At 39.4% G+C, this 26,730-nt stretch overlaps 2 protein-coding genes across 3 annotated transcripts in view; both read left to right on the top strand.

The window, feature by feature from the left end:
- The first annotated feature begins 677 nt into the window (after positions 1-677).
- pla2g3 (phospholipase A2 group III) lies at positions 678-9,092 on the top strand. Its single transcript, XM_082540351.1, has 7 exons — positions 678-1,540; positions 2,998-3,130; positions 3,230-3,364; positions 4,767-5,113; positions 5,200-5,323; positions 5,641-5,751; positions 6,247-9,092. Exons 1-7 carry the CDS (start codon positions 1,021-1,023, stop codon positions 6,461-6,463), a joined length of 1,587 nt encoding a protein of 528 aa, XP_082396477.1. The 5' UTR covers positions 678-1,020; the 3' UTR covers positions 6,464-9,092.
- A 1,117-nt stretch (positions 9,093-10,209) lies between these two features.
- ttc28 (tetratricopeptide repeat domain 28) overlaps positions 10,210-26,730 on the top strand; it is a 166,523-nt gene continuing 150,002 nt past the window's right edge. For both annotated transcript variants that reach the window (XM_082540931.1, XM_082540930.1), the window contains exons 1-2: positions 10,210-10,513; positions 18,009-18,371. In XM_082540931.1, coding sequence (XP_082397057.1) covers positions 10,484-10,513; positions 18,009-18,371 — 393 coding nt within the window. In that variant the 5' untranslated portion in view covers positions 10,210-10,483. The remainder of the gene's footprint in view (positions 10,514-18,008; positions 18,372-26,730) is intronic.

Below are 26,730 nucleotides of genomic sequence, written 5' to 3'. Positions count from 1 at the left end.
ACTACTCAGTGTTGTTGAGGACCTTTATAACCATACATCTTCTGATAGTTGCTTCCAGCCAGATAACGCTCCGCATTACAAAGCTCAAATCTTCTGACACTGGTTTCTTGACAATGAGTTCACTGTACTCAGATGGTCCCCACTGTCACTACATCTCAAACCAACAGATCCCCTTTGGGATGTGGTTGAACTAGAGTTACATCATGGATGTGTAATTGACAGCTCCTGTCAACATGGAGCAAAATCTTTGAGGAATATTTCTAACAGCTTGTTGAATTTATCCCATAAAGGATTAAAAGCACAACAGAATCTGGCACCAGCCTAGTGTACCTAACACTAATGACATAACCTGTGATTAGAGATCATAAGAGGGCAGTGCTTCACTTTAGGTCAATTAAAAAAAAAGATTGAGAAATAGTAGTAAAAGGTCCATAATCCAAAAGCAGGCAGGCTTTTGGATTATGGTTTAAAAGTTTCTGTCTTGACATAGGTTGGAGAAAGTGAGAAAGGACTGAATATAAAAGCAAATCTCCCAGGAGTTCCAAGAGATTTCCATCTGTCAGTCAGAAAACACTGATAAGGTTGTCAGAATGTTTTTGGGGCGTGTCTATCACTTTTAAAGATACATTTGTAGATTGGTAGCAGCGTGCTGCCTGTGGGTATGTGTCTGGGTGGGTTTGGTGAGTGTTGTCAATAGTGTGTATCATGGTCACTGTCTGTGATGTGGGACAGATAGTGTGTGTGTGTCCTTGCTTGGCTGTGTGGGGGCGGGAGTAAAGTGTTTGGCTATGCTAACAGGTCACATGGGTGGTTTGGATATTGTGTTTATTTTAGTACCACCGGATCACCCGAGCACCCTCCTCCTCCTCTACCACCCCCCTCCTCCTCTTCTCATTTAAAATCGACCTGGAATCTGTCGATCTGTCCGTAAGTCCTCAGAGAGTGAAACAACAATACTGAAGTGAAACCGTTTCCCAGCCTGTTTCCTTCAGCTGCTTTCCTCCTCGACCCGCCGCCACCATGATGCGCATCGCTCCACTTGTTACTCTCATCTGCACATCATTACTCCTGAGCTGCACCGCAGCAGCAGCCTCGGTTCTCTGCACGTGGACTAAAGTTTCTGCTAACGGAGAAATGCACTACAATTTTCTCCGTAGCGACCCGCAGCAGACCCCTCCATCTCTGCGGCTGTACCACACCGCCTGGTCCGGGGAGCGCGCTCTGCTTGGCTGCACTTGGAGCGACGACACAGCGGTGACCCAGAACTATTTGTCTCTGTGCCGGGAGCGCGCGCGGGGCTTTTCAGAGCATCCGAATGAAAATGTCCATTTGGACTCCGTGTTAGAGACAGAAGGGCAGTGCGTCTCCCTGGCGTCTCTCGGGGAACCCACAGGAAAGAGGTCGGTGAGGAGTGTTCGTGTTCAAGGTCAAGATGAGAGGTCAGAGGTCAGCATACATAAGCGTGTAAAGCGCGGTTTTATTGTACCCGGGACTCTCTGGTGCGGCTCTGGCAACAAGGCACCCTCATATTCAGATCTGGGTATGTGGATCCATGAACTCCGTTTTTGAACTTATGTACAGGGAGTGCTTCCCACCTTTGGAGCCTTAATACTAAAGTTTGCTCTAACATTTAAAGGATAAAAAAACAAAACTATGTTTAATTTTTCTTCTGAATTTTTTCTTTCAATTCTGATTGATCTGTTGGGCACGACTTGCTATGGTGCTCACAAGTACATATTTTTCATTTCTTTCAAAAGTTGGAAACCAGTGATATGGGGTTAAAAATACTCTGTGTTAATGAGTTGATGAAACAAGTTTAGCAAAAAGTTAAGTTATTACACATGCAAGAGACAGACTTAAAATGAGCAAAATGAAAGCCACAGACAGTGAACTATGTTAGCCCCTTCTCTCCCAAACTCCAGAAACAGCCTAGGGACATATATTTCCCATAATTCAACTAACTGACCTCTGCCTTTCTTGCTTGCTAAATCCTTGTGTTTAGTATTCATCTTTTAAAGTGTGTCTCTACATAAAGTGTAGCTAATTTCATTTATAAATGCCAAAATTAAAAATTAGTCTCACAATGGGTTCAGGGTAGATATTTTATCCATGAAGAAGATAAGGAAAAACTGAAATAGATGGATGGCATGCAGTACATATAGATATAGACAGAAAAAGTAGTGGGTGTTCCCTCTTCTGTGTAATATCACAGCTGTACTCTCTGGAGCTGAAAAGTGAGGCTTATGCAGAAGTGCCAAAAACTACAGTTGCTTTACTTCCTTCTTCAAAAGCCCTCTTCTTTAAATAGAGAGTAGATTCCCATACTAAAAAAGCAAAACATCCCTGCATTAAAAAGTATGTTTACAGCCCGTTACAAAAATTTCTATGGGGAATAATTCTCCCCTTGATATTCCAGGATATGGCTGCTTTGACAGGTATGTCATTGCTAATAGCTTTCTGCTAATGTTCACCTCTGCTAGCCCTCTTGTCTGCTAATTTTAGTCACTAAAATGACCATTTAGACTGTCTTTAATTTGAATGAAATTCAATAATTTTCTGAAGAAGCATTTAAAAAGTTGATATTATTATACATATATTTTTACCTGTTTGAAGTTTCAGTTTTTCACAGCAAACAAAAAGATAAATCCACACTTCCTTAACAAGGCAATAAACCTTATTCAGGTTTTTGGGTAAATAATATATGTAAATGTTATATTTTATTTCTATCTATCTATCTATCTATCTATCTATCTATCTATCTATCTATCTATCTATCTATCTATCTATCTATCTATCTATCTATCTATATACATATATATATATATATATACTTGTGGCACACTTAAAGAATGGGAACAAACCCAAGAACATTACTGACAGAAAGGAAAAAAAAAACAATGATCACAACAAGTAAACTGACATTTACATTTTGGAGAGTTTCAATCATGTTACAGTCTTTTAATCCACACCTTCTATATATGTTTTGACCTGTTGCAGGAGTGTTTTCAGGGACCGACCGTTGCTGCCGGGAGCACGATCAGTGCAGACACACCATCCTGTCCTTTCACTCAGAGTTTGGCATTTTCAACAGCAACATCTTCACCATGTCTCATTGTGACTGTGATAACAAGTAATTATCCTATCCTTTCCTGATTATTTTTCAGCTGGTTTGTTGCATGTGCTTTGATGTTGATTCTTTCTTAAAATGATGGCATCAAATATGTTAAAGGTTTCGAAGTTGTTTGGTGGAGGCGGATGACGGCATAGCTGATGTAGTGGGATATACCTTCTTTAACCTGCTGAAGATGCACTGCTTTACATTCTCCCACCGGCTTCAGTGTACACAGAGAAACTGGTTTGGAATGTAAGTAAAGCTGTGATGGAAATAAAATGACTTTGTGTAATTGTGAAGGTCTATGATTCATCCAGTATTGTTATTTCTCCCTGACCTCTCATGGTATCCAGCCATTATAGTTTTATTTGTTCTGGGTTTGAGGCATCTGTCCCTTAGATTGCGAGCAGGTTTACAAATTGCTTTGGTAGTTCACTACTTTGGTCGAGATAAAGCTAATTGGATCTCAAGCTAATTACAGGAAACAGTGGAGACTTTCGCCTCTTTTTACATCTAGAAAAAAAGTCTGAAAAGCATATACCTGGACTAAAGGTAATATCTTTGATAAGGTGTCATCTTTTTGACCCAGTTTTACTGAGTCAGAAAGAAAAAAAAGCTAGCCTGACTCTATCAGCCAACTAACCAGCTAACTTAAATTAACTCCATACTTATTTACCTCACCTGTAATGTCAAAACACCAAGCTACATTTTCTTTTTTTTTCCATGCAAGACCAAGTTTTAAGATAATTTTTCATATGACAAAAATGGATTAGTTCAAACAATTTAGTCAGGCAACTTAATTCTAGGTTTGGCTATAGCCAAATTGAGAGTTTTTGAGTGTGTAGCTAAATCCAAACTAATTATCTAGTGAATATTATAGTTTACATATACAGCTAATCAATACATAAAGCATGAAGTATTGATTATTACTAAAACTAGATAAGCTTGCCATTACTCCTTGTTTTCAGCAACAGATAGATAGATAGATAGATAGATAGATAGATAGATAGATAGATAGATAGATAGATAGATAGATAGATAGATAGATAGATAGATAGATAGAAGTCTGCTTGTAGTGAAGTCTCTCATCCTCTATGACCTCTTTAAACGATTAGTTGATGAGTTCATGGCTTCAATCACTAGTTTCCAGACTTAGTGAATACCTCACTAAGTAATAGGCGAAGTCACTGTAGCTAAGTGTCTTCTATCCTGTCTTCCTTCTCTCCCCCCAACCGTTTGCAGCAGATGACCCAGCCCCTCCCTGAGCCTGGTTCTGCCGGAGGATATTCTTCCTGTTAAAAGGGAGTTTTTCCTTCCCGCTGCTGACAAAGTGCTTGCTCATAGGGGGTTATTTGATTGTTTGGTTTTTCTCTGTATGTATTATTGTAGGGTCTACCTTACAATATAAAGTGCCTTGAAGTGACTGTTGTTGTGATTTGGCGCTATATAAATAAAATTGAATTGAATTGAATTAAGTCCATCTTTTCTATACAGTTTATAGTTTTGATCTCTTTTGGTTCAGACTGGTTTCAGGCTGGTATTTGTAACTTAATTTTGATCTGAGAGAAAGCATCCATCTTCCAAGTCAACACTTGGGAACAATAAGAAAACTAAATATTTCTGTAATTTTTTCGTCCTTTGGGTTCACTTGCAGGTGTAAGGAGACTAAAATGGCTCTGTATGCTGAGGTTCATTCACCCATATTGTACAAATCTAAGCCAACAGATGAAACCATGAACAGCTCCGTGATCAATTCTACCACAACTGCAGAACTCCTAGAGAATAGCACTTCAGATTTACAGCTTTCCTCCAATACTGCTGCTGCATTCACAGTCCCTACACCCTTTGCCTCCATCATTCCTCTTACTAACGCTACAACATACACAGGCAGTAATGCAACAGAGACACCTTTGGGATCTGTTCCTGACAGAAGAGAAAATCTGGAGAACATTGTACCAACCAAAAATCATACTGTGACTGAAGTAGGCCCTGATATCACAGGTATTTGATACTAACCACATCTCAGTATATTCACTGATTTTCCTACAACAGAGTAACTGACCACTTCTGCCGATGCTTCTCTACAGCAATGTCATGTGGTATCTATAAGGATATCGATGAGTGTAGGGACAAGATCCCATCCCAGCATGAGAAATATGGCTTCTACAACCAGGAGCCAAAGACACTTTACCACTGCAACTGTACTGTCAGGTAAGGCAACACACTGTGTAAATTCTCTGTATTATTACCAGTACAGGGAAGTCATACGGAGAATTTTTACTTGCTTTTTTTTCTAGAATAATCTGATCGGGGGTAATTTTTCAGCATGTGTCACACCATATCTAAAATACACACATTTACTTAGTAATTACAGGGCATGTGCAAACACTAAGATAACAGCGCACTCGGCTTTGTTCTGCTTTGATACTCTCTCCAGTTCTCTTTTTGTTCTAGTGGCCTTTTCATATGCTCTCTGCCTTTGTCATGTGCTCGGACATTTCATTTGACTGGGCTTTTTGTACTTCTAGAATATTCCAGACTTTGGCTAAACAGAGACAACTGACCAAAGTGCAAGCTCATCTTCTGGGACATGTGTCTCAGTCCTGCTTCCTGCTTGAGGAATGCACGGCAGACAGCAAGTAAGTATACAAACATATACAGTAGATATATTTAACTGGCCTAGCTTTAAAGAATATAATACAGTTATATCACTGTGTATAACAGAAGAAGTCAGATCAAGTACACAGTCACTATGACTGATATATTATGACATAGCATTAATGGTCAAAATGGCCATGCATCAGTCTGTGGACATGGAGCTATAATTCTAAATCTTTCATATACAGCTACATATTTTAGTTTGGTGCCTAAAAAAATGGAAATACTGATCATCGGATCATGAGATGATGCTACACACATTTCCATTGCATACAGTGATTTAAAATACATGTTCAGCCGTGCATTCTCTTAAGCTTTATACTTGTTCTGTATGTAAATAATCCCATGTAGTGGATGATTAGAAAAACTGCATGAAATATACATTTTTAAGTAAAGTAAAGGTATGTCAACTCTAACACTAAAACTAAATACTAAGTAGCATCACAAAACATTTGTTCTTCTGCTTCATTCAACAGCTGTACTCTAGTCGTGGTAAAAGCCGAGCTTCCTCAGCAGGATCAGTGGACCAGCGTAGCAGTGGAGGAGCAACACCATCTACAGGCAGTACAACTGAACCTCAGGAGGCCAAACCCAAGGAGAGCTAAGAGAAAAGACAGAGAAGTGAGGCTCCACAAACTGTGTCTGAGATTGACCCGACGCAGACAAATGAAGAAGAAGAGAAAAAATGTCTAAAGGGAAAAAACCTCGTCCTAATGTTCAATATTATATACGTAAGACACTATGAAATCTATTTTCACATGGATTAGCAAAAAATTTTCCTGTTCATTTCCTGATGAATCTTCTTCACAGTCAGTCTCTCTTATGGAAAGCTTTATTTGTCTTTACGCTCAAGTCTTTCTGTCAATAATGACTAACAGGACAACTTCAACTCTCGTTTGATGTTCTAAGGCCTGCACAGATCATGTTAATTTGATTTAATTAATTTTTAGATCAGCAATACAAACTTAGAAGATTTATTTCCACTGACTTTATACTATTTAGGCAAAACCTACAGAGAAGGAAATATATATATATATGTGTATATATATATATTTTTTGTTACAATTCTTTATTTATTATCCAATACTGAAAACTTTGGATTACTATGAAATATTGTACTGTGTATTTATGGTGTCTACTATATGGGATGTTGTGGAGGTTGTACCTAAGGAACAAAATGGCCTTGTTGAGGACAAGATAAACTTATTCCTAAAGTGTAACAGAAATGTTGGTAGGTCTTAGCAGGACACCATAGTTTTTTACTAACTAACATTTAATAAGAAGAGCATTTTATTGAGGTGTGCAAGTTCAAGAGCCAGCTGTAATAATCCATGCTGGCAAACTATAATGACTCACTGCAGTAACTCAATTCAGCTGAGCCATTGTTAAAATGAATAGTAACACATGTGCTTCTCCTGAGATGACAGATGGAGATATCTGCCATGAAAACACATCTCATTAAAAAGGAGGAGCTTTGGCTGTCCTGGAAGAAAGGTTACTGTTGACCTCAGTATTCACAGAATAAAATCATGGTTGCAGTTCTGTACCCTATACTGTAGATGCGTTTTATATTCATGTTTCAGCACATGTGTAGCCTATATGTAAGTATTTGCACTGTACTGTATGAGTTGCAGAATGCTGCAAATTATGTTGTAAGTAAAGCTATGAAAGAGAAAAAATTACTTACCGGTAAATAGCTGTACGTAAGAAATAAATGTTGAAATGTACTTTATGTTGTAAGATGTAAAAAGAAAAAAAAATAACTAATTAGATTTAAAAACAGTAGTTTGTTAAGATATATTGTTAAATGTTAAGATACATTGTTATCATTGTCTTCTTTGTACCTGTTAATTTTATGACTTGAATGCTATATTTTTGCTACGCTGTGAAGGATTGCAATGTAGATTTTGCTTAATGTTCTCAAAATAATTGAGATTATTATTATATATTATTATTATTGTTATTACTTTTGTTAACAGTTAAACGAGACAATCAATATCATTCTCAACACTGTATGGTAAATGTGAGGCTAAGGACTGCAGTGATGAATGCAGCTTAGGCTAAAGACTGAAAGCCGTTACTAGCAATACCCAGAGTAGTGTTCACTAACAAGTTTGCTTAATCTATAAGAAAAATGTAAATGTTAGAGTTATGTCAGAGTTACTTCAAGCAAACAAATAGTTTCTCCCTGTTTTGCATAGACCTGCTAGCTAATTTTAAGTTTAGCCAAACTTTCAAGATTTATTTGCGCAGTGTAAAACATAAAATGAAACCTATTTAACATCTTGAGAGTTCCAGATCTTAAATGTCACATGTTGAGCTTTAGAGGTGTTTGTCAGTAGGCATCATTACTGACATAAAAACAGAATCAGACTGGCTATTATCCTGCTTCTACTCTTTAAGTTAGGCATCTCTTCACATAAACTGCATATGTCCACATCACAAGCATGAGCGTAATATTTAACTATACAAATAAGAAACAAAATGCATTTATAAAAATGACGGCCTCAGTTTTTTGCCACAAATGAGTAAGTAAGACATTTGGCCTGCACTCTCTGCCTCTCTGTACTGGCTGCCTATGTCTTTTAGAGTTCATTTTAAAATTCTCATGTTTGTTTTTAAATACCTTCACAATCTTGCCCCGCCTTACCTCTGTGAGCATCTTCATCCCCACACACCCTGTCAGTCTCTCAGGTCAGCTGACCAGCTGCTCCTGGAGGTACCGAGATCCAGGAGGAAGCTCAGAGGGGCCTTTTCTATTGTGGGTCCTGAATTATGGAATAATTTGCCCTTGCATGTTAGAGAGGCCCCTTCACTGTCCACTTTTATTCTTTGGCTTTTAACCTCAGTGAGACTTAGTTTCTCTTGTAACTAAATTAGTTATTTAATTAAGTATTTTACTTTTTCTTTTATTTGGCTTTTTATTTATATCTTATGTGACTTTATTATATAGTTCCAATGTACAGCACTTTGTGTCAGCTGTGGTTGTTTTAAAGTGCTTTATAAATAAAGGTGATGATGATAACGCGGGACACCTTTGCGACCTCGCTGGATTTTTTTTGTGTGCAATTTTGCATGCTTTCTTTTTTTTTTCAGTGCATTGTGTTCTGTGTCCTGACCTGAATACAGGGTTTGATCTTTGGTTTCATTGTATAATACTGGACTTTTTTTTCTACGAAGGTTGGAACTTTGAGAGTGTTTAAAAAAGAGAGAAAAGTGTGAAAATGTTAATGCCTGTCTGAGAAAAGTGTATAAAATGTGTAGTGAGGGGCTTTACAGCCCTAAAACATCTGTAATAATTGTAAAAAATAAAGCTGGCTACTTTGTGGATTTCACCTATCGCGGATTATTTTTAGAATGTAACTCCCGCGATAAACGAGGGACCATTGTATATGCAAATGGGGCTCCTTCTGGATGATTCAGAATGTGGGATCGTCACGTGGTTCCTTTAGGAGACAGTGCTCAGTTTTTTGTTAATGTCTGGTCAATAAATGCTTTGATCTAAAGTAGTTTTCACACCACAGTGAAGTGTACAGTATTAGTAGTTAAAAGTTAGTAGTTTATGTATAATTCCATAAAATATTAAAAAATCAGTATCAACAAAGAGCCTTACCTACCTTCTTGATATTTTAGTTTGTATTACCACAGTCAAAGAGGCTAATTTGTTTTGTTAGTGGGCCATCTTTAATATACAGGTAACATCGGGTAACTCTTTCCTTCCACCCAGAGCATGCCTCAACTTCTTCCTGAACTCTGTGCAACATTCTTCTTTCTTCAACTTCTTTCACTTACTCCTTGCCTCTGCCTTCACTTTCTTCCTCTTCTTAATGTACAAAGGCATCCTACAGACAACCATCTGATGCTGTTTAGCGACATTCTCCTCTGACACCACCTTGCAGTCTCCTATATCATTCAGATTGCACATTTTGCATAAGATGTGGACCCTCTGTGTGCACCTTCCTCATCTCTTATATGTCACCCTGTGTTCTTCCCTCTTCTTAAAGTGCATGTTTAGTACAGACATTTTCATCCTTTTTGCAGAATGTACTATTATCTATCCATCTGCATTTCTCTAACACCTTACCTACTAAATACCTCTGTTCCCTTTGTCTACATGTCCATAGAATTTTGCACCAATCATAATAATGTTAATAATGTTTCTTCCAGTCTAAAGTCTTTTTAAACAAACGTTATTTTTAACCGTATAGGGCACTAGCACTCGGAGTAGGTGGCTATATTCTACAATAGACTCCAAATGCTATAAAATAATATATTTTTAAACAAGTCCTCATTCCTACACAAAGTATGGCTTCCTGTTAACATACTACACCAACACAGTGTAAAAGTCTGCTGAAATGAATATCTGTCAGGTAACTCAACTCCTCTCTGATGTCATGAAGAGTAATTGAAACCTTGCTGTGAGCTGGTGAGCCGACCGGATCCCCGCCTCTCACCGGACAAAAATTCCGCTATGGGGAGAAGTTCGCCTGTGGGAACATGGCGCACGCAGTCTGGATTAACTTTCACTCAGAGAAACTTTGGAGCACCGCTGCATAGCACACAAGCCTCTCACTCTCAAGTTTATTGGTAACATATACCGCTGGATAACCTACAGTGGACTTGTACCCTGGCTTTGGATGACTGTTTTTCTCTGTCTCTCTGCTGCTGCTGCGGGATGAAAGTTTAGAGCTCCGGTCGCCGGATTTAGCAGAGATGGAAAAGCCAAGAACGAGGAAAGAGAAGGTAAGGCTAGTGGAAACAGTCGCTTTATTTTGTGGTTTCACAGAGGACACAAACCGCGGCTGCTCAGCGCCATCGGTAAGAGGCTGGGAAGAGAAAAAAAAGTCGCTTACACACAGACATCTCACGATGAGCTGCCATCGTGCAGGGCTTATTTTGAAACATGGAGTTCATAGACAGCTCCATCTGAGCTCTGACAGGCTCATTTATACCTGTGGATGTTGTGAAACAGATTTTTATTTACTAATACAACTAAAAACAGAATAGAATAGAAGTGCATCTTTACTGCATGTATTCCTTAAATGCATACAAGGAAGACTAAAAGGGAAACGACATTATAGGAACACCATGGAATACAAAAGACATAAACAAAGGAGCTCATTAAGTTGCCAACTGTAATTTTACTGTAAGTTGTTTTTACAGCGTGAAATATATCAGAATGTAGAAAGCAAATTAAAGTTACAGTAAAGTCAGTACAAAAAACAAAAATGAAAGTGTCAAGGCGTAGACACGAGTTTCAGAAGTTTCATTTACAAAGTGACAGGGATTTTTTTTTCAGAGCTACACTGTGAAATTGGCAGGACATACTTTGTTATACAGACTAAAATAAATATCTGAGAGCTTTGTAGAGAGTTATTTTAAATTTTAAAGGTTTTGGTAAGTGGAATTATTCTCAGCTTTAAAATGTAAAAATTGTCACTTCTGTAGAAGTGACACAAAAACTTGGGATGATATGCAAGAGATACATTTAAAGAACAATAATTTGCAAAAAGAAAATGTAGCTTTAACTGAAGAAATTACAAGAATAACATATTAAATGTTAAACTCAAGAAACTCTGTCTAAGGTTTTCCTATTCTTGTAGTATGATTTCTTTGGCTATACAGGTTAAGGACTCCTGTGTCCTTGCATTGGTTTCATAATGCGACAGACAGTTTTCTGCTGCGTGGAACTGTCTTGCTGAAATAAGCAATGCCATCTTTAAAAAGTGAGTAGATTCTTGCTCCCCCCCAACTTTTATGTCTTTAAAATACTTGTAAAAACTAATTCTCTAAGCCTACCCATCTAAAGGAGAAGAAAAGAGATAGAAGCAATAATGATGCCATAAAGAGTTTTAAAGTGTTTTTGTGGATATTTTGTTGACTTCAGTTACATAGGAGATTTTCACTACTAAAGAGGCATGTGCCACTCTGTCTAGACCTCTTGCCCCTCCTTTGCCCCACCATGTAAAGAGTCTAAACTATTAGATGATTTGATAATAATCACCAGGTGTGACTGGTCAAGACCATTTTTCTTTCTTTTTTTTCTCCTTTCTTTTACTGTATACATATTTGTCAAAAAACATTCACAATAAAATGTATATTTATCAAAAGCATGTTTATGTGAAAATCTTAAATAACTGATTATTTGTTTTATTCTATAAAGTGTCAGAAAATAGTGACACATTTCATATCCTTTAAATAATCTTTCTCAACAGTCCAAAAGCTCAAATATATTTTTGATATTACAACTGACTGACAAATAAAAAATAAATAAATTACATTACACCGGAGAAACTGAAACCACGCATGCAGGTACATTATAGTATCACAGTTGCAACTAACTGCTAATATTCAGTTTAGTCAGATTTCCAGTACCTTTCAAACATAATCTGAACTATTCCATCTTTGTTGCCCTTAGCATTATGTCACACATTTATACATACAGCTGCATACAGCTACAGCTTGTTTCATTGACGCCCCATCGACGATATGACACATTAAAGATCTAACGGCCAGTTTTAGGCAAACAGTTTCCTCTCTTTCAGGTACTCGTCCCATCAGTCTCTTTCTGTCTCTATATTTTTACCAGGAATGTACTCCCTGTGACCTGGGCTGAAAATGGGGCTGGGAGTAGTAAGACAGAACAAAGGGGAAGTGTGTGTTTGTGTGTAATCGTGGAAGGACTGCCACAGGATATTCATGTTGTGTTCCTGTCGTTTGGCAGTGTTGTTCCTCAAAAATAAATTCTTTGTAAACTTCTGGAATGCAACCTGACACTTTCTTCTGTAATGTGTGTGTGTGTGTGTGTGTTGTAGTTTTTGCTCTACAGCCAAATGCAGAAAGTACATATCAGCAGTGACACTTCTGATAACCTGTCTCCTGAGTGAGTTGGTGCTACCGTCTACACACTGGGACAGGTGTGTGTGTGTGTGTGTGTGTGTGTGTGTGTGTGTGTGTGTGTGTGTGTGTGTGTGTGTGTGTGTGTGTGTGTAAGCAGCAACATTATTAATAAGCTGCTACAGGAACATGAAACAAACAGATGACTCAACTCTGCTCCTCTACAAACCAGAAATGCTAATGCAAGTCATGTGGAAAAAAAGTATGGCCCATAATAATAATAATAATAATAATATTATTATTATTATTATTATTGTAGAACACAGCATTCAGCAGCATTAACCATGCTTGTTCTTTCTTTTTATAATTCTACTGTCAAGAACTTTAACATTTTGTTTTGTTTTGTTGCAGTTTCTTTGCATGGTCTCACATTGGTGTGAATTTGTTGGGACATCTATTCCTGCAAAAATTGTGTCATTGTGTTAACACACCTGAATACTCCAGACCAACAAACCTCTGCTTTTAAACATGTAGACACACAAGTCTGTAATGCAAGACTGAGGTGAACCTACATGGTCAAACCTCCAGCCAACTCGAGCAGATTTTCATTTGTACGGTAGTTTATATGTAAATAGCTATAGAAAGATAGAGGAGAAATTGGGCTAGAAAAAACAATCTGCATTCAGGGAAATGTAAGTAAGCTCTGGTGACTAAAATATCACAGATAGATTTAAAAACAGACATAAAAACAAGGTGATCATAACTGATCCTTTAGATGAACTGGCAGGATTGTTTTTGTATTGAGTGATTAGCCAAATAAGCACTTAACCATTTGATACATTAGACTCCAGGTTTCTATTTTCCAGTTTTCACTCATACACAAACATATCCTCTCCATTTGGAAACAAAGTATTTTACCCACAGGTGCACAACATTACAGAGAAGTTTCAGTTAAGCCAGAGCTCTGTTTAAGAACAGTGTAACACAAAAATGTGTATAACACAGCTATCAGTGGAATGTGTATGAATGCAGAAGTCCACTTAGAGTAGTTTTTCTTCTTGCACTCTACTAGTTGCATTCAAGTTCAGGAACAGTTTTAGTTCAGTACAGACAATACTGTATGTGATATTCTTTATTTACCTGTGTTTTATGTAATATTCGTCATATCAGAACTAGAACCTCATAACAACCTGGCACATTAATGAAAATAATGTAATAAAAGAGAAAAACAATGAAAATTAGCATTTTCACACATTGTTGTTATGTGGAAACTTGTGTATAGCAGTGCTCTTCTAAACTGTGGCTTACACTGAGACTTTAATCAGACTTTAATCTTTACAGCACATGGGCACACAGCAGCAGCATCTTGTTTTCAAACAGGTCCCAATATATATGTAGCTGTGGTCAGAGGTTTGTAATCATGGGCATGAATCTCATGGGAACTTGGAGCTTTTAGTGATTTCTTCAAACACTGCATTTTATATAGTGGAATGGTTGCACAGCATACCTCTTTAATTACTTTAAAAAACAAGAATTGGATGCACACATTTGAATTTATTTTGTGACCGATTCTCTTCAGAATATTTCAGACAGAACTTTTAGGCAGAGCCAAGTGGCATAAGGCATCCACTTTGGCATCATCAGGTGATGCTCTTGTGAGGATGAAGTGGCGAGAATGACAATTAGCACGTCCAAGTCCAAGGCTATGGTTCTCAGCAGGAAAAGGGCGAAGTCCCCACTCTGGTTCACGGATGAGTTGCTGACCAAAGTGGAGTTTGAGTATCTCAGGGTCATGAATGACGGGAGTGGCAGATTGATAGTGATGGAGAAGCCCCTGAACAAAACTTGACACTCTCAAACTTGATTGAAATTTGTAGCTGCTCGTGTGGACAAGCCACAAAGTAAAGGTTAGGCTTTCAAACTTGTACTGTACTTGCACTGTACCAGCTTTCAAACATCATGGTGGTAGTGAATCTAAATTCATCATGTTCTGGGGCTGTTTTGTTGCCAATGGTACTGATACATTGCACAAAGTGGATGAAATAATAAAAAAGGACCGAGTTTCACCTTAAATCAGCAGTTAGATGATTGAAACTTGGACACAAGTTTTTCTAACATGATAATAATCACAACAGGCATCAAAACTGCTCTCCTGTTTCATCCGCTCACCCCCAACTGATCGCAGCAGATGGCCACCCCTCGTTGACCCTGAGTCCTCCAGAGGTTTCTTCCTGTTAAAAGGAAGTTTTTCCTTCCCACTGTTGCCAAAATGCTTGCTCATAGGGGGTCATATGACTATTAGGGTTTTCTCTGTTTTCTTTGTATTATTGTAGGATCTTTACCTTACAATATAAAGCAGCTTGAGGCAACTGTTGTTGTGATTTGATGCTATATAAATAAAACTGAATTGAATTGAACTGAATAAAGTAGGCAACCATTAAGTTTCCAGAATCGCCCTCCCAAAGCCCGAAGCTCAACCCTATTGAAAACTCGTAGACTACACAAACAAGGTGGGTCTGTGCCATGAGACCAACAAATTTAAATCGTCTCTGAGTTCAAATTCATGTCATTAAAGTCATTAAAGATGTATGCCTTACAATCATTTCACTCTGGAAAAGAACAGTTCAATGAAATCATTAAAAGTCATTTTAAAGCCATTACAAATCACTACTATGCTTTTAATGTAAAAGTAAGTAAATGAAAAAAAAAAACCCATGCAGGTAGATGGCAAAGAATCAAAAATATTTTAATAAAAAAGTAAACAGGACGACTGCTTCTCAAAGTAGGAAGAGAAGCCATGCAAGTAATGAAACTGGTTTGTTCTCAACAGGTAAATTGTTCCAGTCTGATAGTCTTTAAACACAAAAGCTCTTTTACCTTATTTTTTATAAGCAGCAGGAACAAGAAACACAGCTGACTGAAGTGGCTAACGTGGTTTGGAGTTAAAAGCAAAGGATACTAAAATAAAAAAGGATAATTGACATGAATACACGTAAATATAAGTTCAAGTCAATATATTTGTGAATGCAATGCTCTCCTCAATTGTTTTGTGTTATTTTTTAAAGTTTATCATGAATATTTGATCTGTAAAAAGTTTTTATAATTCATCTAATTCCATTTGTTTACTGAGTCAGCTTACTTATAAATACATATATTTATTTCATGTTTTACTTTATCAGCAGATATTAATTAATGAGACAGTATTCTTCAAGAAATAAATCAGTGTTAGTTCTTATGTCACTCATGTGATATATGCATACATGAGGTGAATAATCAGTACACTTCAAAAAACCTTCATTTCCTTTACTCCTCTCAATCCACTGTTGGGTGATGCATTTGTAAGTTTTAGGAATCCTTCCAGTCTGCATATTTTAAATGCGTATCCAAACAATTCAGTGTGTGTGTGTGTGTGTGTGTGTGTGTGTGTGTGTGTGTGTGTGTGTGAAGGGAAATAGAGAGAGATAATGAAAGCCTTCGTGTAAGCACTGGTGAAAGGACAAATTTGGAAACACCAGATCAGAGAGGGAGGCAGCATTTCAATGTTAAAGCTACAGAAAGGGAACTTCAGTGTGCACATTTTACACAAAGTTTCAGAGACGGAAACTAACAAGAAGAACAGAGCCTGTATCTTACTAAGTCTCTGACTTTCCTCCTTTCTGTCTCTGTAACTCTCGGAGGAATTCAAGCTGGTACCAGTGTGCAGAAAGAAAAAGTGCTGGCACTAGTTTGGTATCCCATTTGCTAATAACTACTGGATCATATCATGCAAATGAAACAGCTTCAGTTTGGTGTTGTGTTGGATAGAAATCTGCATGCAGGAAGGTTTTTTTTTTAAAAATAACTTTTGTAATAGCACTGAAAGAACATTTTCTTTTGAAACAACACTGTGAACAGCTTTTTTATTGAAACAGCTAAAAATATGTGATAGCTGGGCTCAACTTTTGTACATGTCACCCTTTGCTCCTATGCACCTCAGTTCAGTGAGATTTGAAATAGCTGCTACACCCAATAATAGTGCACCCAAATTCTAAACAAATCACCCGATGCCTTTATAAAACACACAAATACTAGCATCCAAAAATACTATATGAAATATTTTTTTCTGGTGCTTTTGGTCACATGCTGTAGTCATCCTCCCGAATGGTCGAACTTCTCACCCCATCTCTAAGGGAGAGGCCAGTCACCCTTCGGAGGAAGCCCATTTCCGCCGTCTCGTTCTTTCGGTCACTACCCACAGCTCGTGACCATAGGTGAGGGTAGGGGCGTAGATCGACCGGTAAATTGAGAGCTTTGCTTTTACACGCAGCTCTCTCTTCACCACAACAGACCGGTACAGCGTCCGCATCACTGCAGCCGCTGCACCAATACGTCTGGCGATCTCCCGCCCCCTTCTCCCATCACTCTTGAACAAGACCCCGAGAGACTTAAACTCCTCCACTTGGTGCAGGGTCTTGTCCCTGACACCGAGTTGGCACTCCACCCTTTTCCACTAAAAGGGCTATGCAATGAAAATTCTAAACTTCCTAATATTAACATCTATGTTTACCATGGTAACGTCCATCAATTTAATTCCACCTATGCAGTTCAGGGTCAGGCTCCTCCAGGGATTAAACCAGGAATGTGTGCAAACCACTCTAATACCGCAGCAATATAATGATATGAAAAATTAGTACAAGTTCACCAGTTAAGCAATAATTAAATGAAGCATTTAGACTATTAAAATGAACAGCATCACAGTTGTTTTGTAGAGGTGATGTCTGAAGAGCAATGATATTCATCAGTGGGAGATGGGGAAACCCAAAGCAGCTACCTTTGGAAATGAAATTTGAACCCAAAACCAAATGTCACAAATCTCAGTTCCTCTAATGGCCACTTGAGGCTGGCTCCATAAGGTAATTAATCCCCACAGGGTGTCTTGTTAAAATGCTGAACATGCATTAAAAACATGCTTACATCCTGATATGGAAAACTGTTTTGACAGTTTGTATACTTCTCCTTTCACAACTCTGCATGCTAGGTGAATCGATTTTATAACTCATCTATTTGATTGACAATATGCTTTCATGATAATCATCATTGCTATTGGTCCTACAAATGCTACTAAAAGAGTTTCTGCCCATTAAGACAGGAAGACCTGCTGTTTCATGGTTATTGGCACATGATCAGTTTTTTTCTATGCAGGGTCTCTACCTTCAAATAATAAGTTGGCACTATATAAATATGATTGAATGAAGTAATGAATTCATTTGTTGATGGTGATAACGGTTTATTATTTCATTTGCCAAAAATTTTATGTCAAACAGTGAGTAAAATAAAGATTTCTTCTCTAGTTGCAAAACATTTAACCCTGCTCTTCCCCTTTCTCCCTTTTTCTCCTCCCTTTTGCTTCTTCTCTCCTCAGTTCTCTCTTTTTGGTTCTCGCTCCACCAGCAGGACCACCGACCCTTCTTCGTCATCGACCTCTTCTCCTGCACCTGTGATCCTTTCAGCCCAGATGGTAAAAAGAGCCGATCGACTGTCTGGCACTGGACCCCCAGCCCTTAGCAAAGCTGAATTTCTCGAGCGGGTGCGTCGCAGTAATCAGGCCTGCCAGCAGGGGGAATTTGAACTGGCTGTTCGCCTTTACAGTGAAGCCCTGACTGCCGATCCCCAAAACTGCATTTTGTACAGTAACCGCTCTGCAGCATATCTGAGACTGGGCGAGTACAGCACCGCGTTGGATGATGCAATTAAAGCACGACTCATCAACCCCAAATGGCCCAAGGTAAGAGGTTGGACCCTTGGCCAATCACACATTTCAAATGAGATTGTGGTAAAGTTGCTGTTCCTGAGACTTTCTTAAATGAATGTGAGAAGGATGTATGGCTTGTGTGTATACTGAAAAGCAAAAAAACTGCTAACTATAAACACTTAGAATCAATATGCTATCCTCTGTGAAAGCTCAGCCTCATTTTATGCGCAGGTTGTCATGTGATGGTGATCTTTGATCAAGTTCATTTTTGAACTTGGACTTTAATGATCTGCGTGCAGCTCAGAACGAAGCAGACCCTTATTTTCTCTCTTTCCTTTCAAAATCTCGTCAGATGGTGTGTTTTTCTAGAGTTTGAATTTTTAACAGTGTGTGGCAGCTGAATAGAGGTCTACTATTTAGATGCTGCAGCCTGCTTGTTGTGCTTTTTATAACATGTTGTTTATCTTGTCCTTTATAGTCTTTCTTTGTTTGGCAGCTGTTTAAAAAGGACAGCACACACATAGATCTCAGAGATGTCCCTGTAAATATGCAAGGATTAGGAGAAACATTGTGATGACAGTGATGATAGAGAGCTGGACTATTTATGTTCACTGCTAATGTATCAGTACTATTTTTTTCCTGTTGTACAAAGATCATATTTTGGATATTGAAGAAGTATGTAACAAGTAGGTTTCTCAGCTATCACACATTTTTTCTTACTATATCACAATCCCAGCATTGTTAGTGAAGGAAACAATGGTGCTAACACCCAGCAACATGCTTCTTATGGTCTCATGTGGGGGCACTATGGCCAGAGCCACATGACCCACAGTGGGCAGCCCACTGTGGGGATAAATACTGATGGAAAATGTAGGCAGATGTTCACTAAGCAAAGAGGGGCCCACAATGTAACTTCTGAGTCCCAGAGAGCAAAACTTCTATTGGGTTTGCCCTAAAAACAAAACAGAGGCGGGGGACAAAATGTGATCACGTAAAAATTAGGGTTGAGACTATCACTCTTGTGCATCGCAGAAAGTACATTTAAGTACTTCTTTACACTTGAAGTGGCTCTCTACATCTTACAAAACAGTGAGCACTGAAGGACAGCAAATGCTCTGTGAGTCTTTTACAGCCATTCAGAGGAGGAAGTAGGCAGGCAGGAGACTGGGTTTGCCAGGCTACCTCTGTCTGGACAGCTGGGGCTCGGCCAGTTCGACTCCACTTCCTTTCTCTGTGAGAGAGAATGGACGGAAGTGGTGTGTGTGTGTGTGTGTGTGCGTGTGTGTGTGTGTGTGTGTGTGTGTGAGTGAGTGAGTGAAAACCTTGCACGGTTGTTAGTTTGTTTTTGAAACCCTGGCTAGGCCTTGGCCTGAGTTTGGCACTTAAAGACAATAACAGAAGCAGCATTCCTGTGTCTGTGCTTGTATAGTGGCGGTGTCATAGCAGTGTGCTTGCTGCAGCATTTACTGTGGGTCAAAGGCAAGATCAAGACTAATGAACTACCAATAAGAGGGGGTCTTTCTGAAGGGGGGGGGGCGGGGGGGAATTTATTTCTGCTTGAGTTCCTTCTTTCGGCTCTTCATCAACCCGGCCTCGGTGTCTGCTTTTTTTCTTTTCTTCTTTTCTGTGAGCCTCCCACAGCTTGCCCTAGTGCTGCCCCTGTCGACTTTTCTGTTGGCACAACAGGCTCAAACACACAGTCTCTGTATCACAAACACAAAATGAGTCGACTCCGTCATGGGAACTGAGGGGTGTAGCTGGTCAAAAGTCGCTTATATTTGTGTGCTTATCTGGATAACAACACCGTACAGAAAAGGAGGACTTCTTTGCATTTTTGATTTTGTTTTCGTCCTTTTCTCTCTCTCCTGCATTCAGTGCAAAGATTTGAGAAAGCTTTTTCTTTCTTTGTGATTCAAATGAAGTTACATCACAGACGTAAAATTGCTGCAGGAGCGAAAGCTTTTCTTGTGAAAGTGTCTCTCTTTTGTAGATCTGGCTCTTTTGCGTATGAATGTTTTCTGTCATGCCTACACGGGCTTTGTGTGTTTTTGAGAAGTTGTTAAGTGCTTTCACAGAAGCTTTTTCTTTTTTTCCCCCCTGAAAACAGGTGCATTACTTATTCAAATATCTAAGCTTATAGCAGTATGGGAAAGTTTTGCTTCACCACACAGACTGCCGTACTTTTGGGTCCCACAAGTAAAGACGTCTGCTTGGCATTGTAGCAGATTAAAGGCTAGATAACTGATCTTGGATGAGGTATCGTTTATGGATCAGCTGAGATTATGATGCTGATGGGAAATGTTTTTGCTGAAGAGTTTGTTGAGCCAAAACCAAAAATCTAAATTCATCTCTAGAAAATCAGGATGTATTGTAGGGGGTCAAAAGAGTGACTGACTTACTAATGTAGCTCAAAGAACACAGAACACTGCACAATGATGGCAGGAAAAGGGTTTTAAATAGGCAGAAAATATAAATCTGAAAACGCAGAGAGCCAGCAAGAGAAAACATGGTGAATATAAACCTTCCCATCAGTCTGGGAAGTCCATCATTCTAGTGAGAACGATTATTCAGTTTAAAATATTCAAGACAGTCTTTCCAGGAGTGAATGTTCTGATAACTTCACCCAAAGGTCAGACTGTGAAAAGCAAGCAAGTAGCTAATACATTTGTTATTGTGCACAATGTACTTTTTAAAATACTACTTACAGTATGTGCCCTTTTTGTGCTTGAGCACGTACCCTCCAAAATATCAGTGACTGTTGAACTGCTGTCCGTCCAGTTATCGTGACTAATTATTTTAGGGTAAAGCATTCTTTGCTTGTAAATATAGCATATAATCATTCCAGATCAATCTGTCACTAAATGTAGTCCCAAACAAATGTTCTTTTTCCTTGCATTTGAAAAATGTCAGTGCAGGTGTTTGTGAGACATTTTAAGCTTTACATTAACAGTAAGAATCGATAGTGATTGTACAAAACCCAGAAATGTGGAAAATAGAATAGAATAGAATAGAATAGAATAGAATTCAACTTTATTGTCATTGCACATGCACAGGTACAGGGCAACGAAATGCAGTTTGCATCCATCCAGAAGTGCTTTAGTGATATAGATATATTACAATATATATTAGCAATAATATAGATATGTGAGTATATTACAGAAATGGGTCTATTATGGTATGTTATAATGTACACGGTATGAAGTATGTTGTGAATATTCTATAACTATAAGTATGTACAGGCTGTAGTGAGTACAAGCTATGTACAGGATATGAACAGGATATAAATATGAAAAACTATATAGAATATGAAATAAATAACTTTACAGAATCTGGGATATACAGCTATACAGAAATGGGAACTATGCAAGTTGTAAACAGTTGTAGGATTAAAGATTATCGAATGTACAGAATGATTATTTACACAGAGCTATACAGTAGTGCAGTTAAGATAAGTGAGGGTGTAGATAGTTTCTACAGAGGCTATATAAAGTGCTAGTGGTTGTGAGTGGTGGTTCAGTCCATGTTATTATTGTGTGTTTGAGGGTACAGTTGTCCATTGTGGGTGTGTGTATGTTCAGTCCATGAGTTTAACGTGGGTCAGATGTCAGGAGGCAGAGTTCAGGAGTCTGACAGCTGTGGGGAAGAAGCTGTTCCGGTACCTGGTGGTCTTAGTCCGGAGGCTCCTGTGGCGCCTCCCAGAGGGCAGGAGGGTGAAGAGTCCATGTGATGGGTGACTGGGGTCTTTGATGATTTTCCCAGCCCTTTTCAGACACCGCTTCCTGTAGATGTCTTTTATGGCAGGAAGTGGTGCTCCGGCGATGCGCTGGGCAGTTTTCACGACCCTCTGCAACGCCTTCCGGTCCGAGGCAGAGCAGTTCCCGTACCAGACTGTTATACAGTTGGTCAGGATGCTCTCGATGGTGCAGCGATAGAAGTTCACCAGGATGTCTGAGGACAGGTGGTTCTTCCTCAGAGTCCTCAAGAAGAAGAGGCGCTGGTGAGCCTTCTTGACCAGCTTGGAGCAGTTGGTCGTCCAGGTGAGATCCTCGGAGATGTGGACTCCCAGGAACTTGAAGCTGCTCACACGCTCCACAGCCGTCCCCTTAATGTGGATGGGTGGATGTGGGTCAGCATTCCTCCTGTAGTCCACGATGAGCTCCTTGGTCTTCTCGGTGTTAAGCAGCAGGTTGTTTCTGTCGCACCACTCAGCCAGACGATCCACCTCCTCCCTGTAGGCGGCCTCATCGTTGTCACTGATGAGGCCAATCACCGTGGTGTCATCTGCAAACTTAATGATGGTGTTGGAACCATCAGCAGGTCTGCAGTCGTGGGTGAAGAGGGAGTAGAGGAAAGGGCTCATCACACAGCCTTGTGGTACACCGGTGTTCATTGTGATGGTAGATGAGCAGCGGTTATCCAGCCGGACATGTTGGGGGCGGTTGGTCAGGAAGTCCAGTAACCATTTGCAGATGAGGGAACTGATACCCAGGTCTGTCAGTTTCCTGATGAGTTGTGAGGGGTGGATTGTATTGAATGCTGAACTGAAGTCTATAAACAGCATTCTGGCGTAGGTGTTATTGTTGTCCAGGTGTGAGAGGACAGAGTGCATTGCGATGGAGACTGCATCCTCTGTGCTCCTGTTCCGGCGGTATGCGAATTGGTGGGGGTCCAGGGTGGGGGGGAGACAGGATTTGAAGTGTGCTAGGACCAGTCGCTCTAAGCACTTAGTGATGATGGGGGTGAGTGCTACTGGGCGGTAATCATTGAGGCAAGATGGGTTGGAGTTTTTGGGTATCGGGACGATGGAGGTGGATTTGAAGCAGGCCGGTACCACAGCGTGGGCCAAGGACAGATTGAATATGTCTGTGAGCACTCCTGCAAGCTCCCCAGAACACGCTCTGAGAACACGCCCGGGGATGCCATCAGGGCCTGCAGCCTTGTGGACATTGATCCTGCTCAGCACCGCTCCTACATCGGTGGGGGAGAGAGTCATAGGTTGGTGGTCTGGCGTCATGTCTGCTTTGGTTGTGGTTGTGGGGTTCCCTCGCTCAAAACGAGCATAAAAGTTGTTGAGCTCGTTGAGGAAGGAGACATCAGAGGATGCGGGGGAGGGTTTGGTGGTCCTGTAGTCTGTGATGGTCTGGAGTCCTTGCCACATGCGTCGGGGGTTGGAGTTGGAGAAGTGTTCTTCTACCTTCTTTTTGTAATGGTGTTTGGCTTTTTTGATGCCCTTCTTTAGATTAGCCCTGGCTGTACTGTAGGCGTGTGCATCTCCTGACCTAAAGGCAGTGTTGCGGGCCTTCAGGAGGAGACGAACATCCCGGTTCATCCAAGGCTTCTGGTTGGGGTACATGGTGATCCGTTTCTGGGTGGTGACACTGCCTGTGGTTTTGGAGATGTAATCCAGTACAGATGAGGCGTACTGGTCCAGGTCTGTGTGGGTGAACATATTCCAGTCTGTGTTTTTAAATCTGTCCTGGAGCACTGCGTCTGTCCCCTCTGGCCACACTTTAATTGTCCTCACAGCAGGTTTCACACGTTGGATGAGTGGTGAATACCGAGGTGTGAGGAACAGGGAGAGATGGTCCGATTGTCCAATGTGGGGGAGGGGTGTGGCTTTGTAGGCTCCAGCCAGGTTGGAATACACATGGTCTAAAGTCTTGTCTCCTCTGGTGTGGCAGGAGACAAGATAAGTTACCTAGTTTTGGTTTGCTTAAGAAATCAGCTCAGAAATCTGAACTTTAAATATCATAAAAGATTTTTTTTTTTGAAGATTTTTAAATACCGCTGCAGTGTAGTTACTGGGAACTGCGAAGTCATTTAAAATGCAATGACTTTGAAGGCCATTTGAGTGTGTGTGAGACACTCCATAGGCCTTGAAAATAATAGATTAGTGAAAAACTAGTAATCAGATTTATCTGATGATATAATTAATCAATGATTGCACTATTAATGTTATAAATATACTAATAATCAATATTACATGTACTGCTTGTAATAGTCCCTCTCTTTATTACACTATACACTGAATACACTTTATACACTGGATTTGTGGCAGAAATCTGAAAAGAAGAATATGTCAAATTAAACCAATGCTTTCTGTGTCCCTAAAAATCCTCTAAAGTAAGCAAGAATTTAGATTTTTGTTAGTTTGGTTATACCAGCCCTTTAATTATTTGGGTATAAGTTTGATGTTACAATCCGTAACTGTTCCTACATACTCCAGCAGTTCAATGTAGGAATCAGTGGAGATGATCAGTAAGGATTCAGTGGGTTCTCTGCTCTGAAGTAGGAGCCAACCAGATGGCAGCCAGCTATGGCTGTTTATGCAGAGGGCCGTGGAGCTGGCCCCGCACTGCTCAGGCTTCCCCTGTCATTAAGAAACTACTCTGCAACCACATGGGGCAAAAATATTACCAGCATACGTGCAGAGAACGCACAGCCCTGTTTCTTTAAGTAGGTCTTGGGGCTTAAAATGTCCTGTTTAGGAAGCTTCCCCACATGACAGAGGCTATATTATAATGTGATCTAAACAAGGCAAAACATTCAATTTCCGCATGTTTGGGTTCCTCCCTGGTTGGGTGAGTTTAAGGTCCTATGACCGACGTTGTGTTGATGTGATTTTAATGTCCTCTGCTGGTTTTGTGCTATAAGTGAATCTGTGTCACGGAGAACTCAGCGTGGGTCAGTAGGGTAATCCAGGACTTACTGCAGAGCATGTGAGGTGAAGGAGGAGTCAGTCTACAGCAGGGAAACATTTCATTGTGTATGCCCCACTGTACATTGAACCACACTGTTGTTTTCTTTGTGTATCAATTTGATCATTTTCATCCACCAAAGACACTGGTGGTATTGTCCATTGTATTCAAGCATATAGTTTTTCAGACCAGTTTCAAAAAGTCATCTAGATCTGAAATTCTGATTCAATTAATCAATCAAAAACAAAGGTGACAGTGAAAAGAAGCAGTGTAAAAATGTTTTTCACTATTTTTGACATTTAATATACAAAACAATTAATTGAAAAAGCAATCGAGAGTGTAATGTAAATAATTGATAATGAAAATAACTGTCAGAAAAATAAACAAACCTTTTGATTTTTGTTGTATTTCTATTCATTTTGCTTTAATTTTTCAGCAGTTTTAGTCTCTAAATTAAATACTGAATTTTCATTATGTCAATACGTACTACAAGTTAAGTAAATAAGAATAGCTCATTATGCTTTAAATTCATTATTTGTTTCTTTTGTTAAGAAAATAAATATGTTAAGAATTTCATTGTTAAAAAGGTTTTACATTTGCTAAGAAATAAATCAGTACGTCATTTAAAAAATGATTTATTTCACATGAATTCTTAGTACAAACAGTACATTTCAGTAGTAAAAGAAAGATACAGGCAAAAGGACTGAGATCATTTTTACATTTCAAGTTTTTGCAGCAACCACTAGAGAGCAGCAATGATATGTCAGGAAACTCCCCACTCACAACCTCTTGGACAACAGTAAAGGACTGTCTGCCTATGTCTGTATTTAAATAATCATACTAGCTCCCCCCCCCCCCCCCCCTTATCGTTATCAGCAGATAAAGGCCAGATGGAGCTACTTTGCATCTTTTCATGAAAATCAAATGTGATAACATATTTGGAGAAAAAGCACACACCAGCAGTACTATATCACCTGCTGCTTACGGTGTGCCACACACACACCCATACTCATACATATCCTGCAGACTGTAATGATTTTTAATTTTGCCTAGAAGAGCAGTGGGCCTAATTGCCTGGCATTAATTGGGAGATATGCTTCTACTTCTCGACTTGCAGCATTGGTTTATATACACTCTAGACTTGACCATAGCTTGCTGTCTCAGCAATCCTGCTTAGCTACTGCAGTTTGTTAACGCGTCCTTTATCCTCTCTCTGCGTACATCTCCCTTGCACACAGTTGGGTGCCTCGGCTGTCTGTGCAAAGAGAATTTCAGTGAAAGAAAAAGATAAGAGCAGTGGGAGATAATGAAAGAGTGACTCAGTTGGACTTGAACACAGCATGGTGTGACTGCTATCAGACTGTGAGCAAGTAAAAAAGAACATCTCAGGATCACGATTTTGGTCTCAGCTGTTTTTAAGCAACAGGGGTCTTATTTCTGTAGATCATTTCTATTGATTATGATAATATTCTGCGCGAGTTAATTTTTGGGAAGGACATTAAGACAGCTGGAAAAATGGATCTAGTTTGCTTTCTTTATTTGCAAAGGCAGAAAAATTAGATGTGCCCATGAGGCAGATCTGGGTCTTCAAAAAAACAAAAAAACAAAGACAAACTGCAATTATTTAATGATTGGAAAAAAAAAAGAAGAGGAAAGATCACCCAAATCCAAACTGGGAGCTGGTTCCACAGAAG

Source organism: Aulonocara stuartgranti, assembly GCF_965226115.1.
Source record: "Aulonocara stuartgranti genome assembly, chromosome: 7".
Lineage (NCBI taxonomy): Eukaryota > Metazoa > Chordata > Actinopteri > Cichliformes > Cichlidae > Aulonocara > Aulonocara stuartgranti.
The sequence above is the reverse complement of the archived record's forward strand: the minus strand, read 5'-3'. Positions and strand labels throughout refer to the sequence as shown.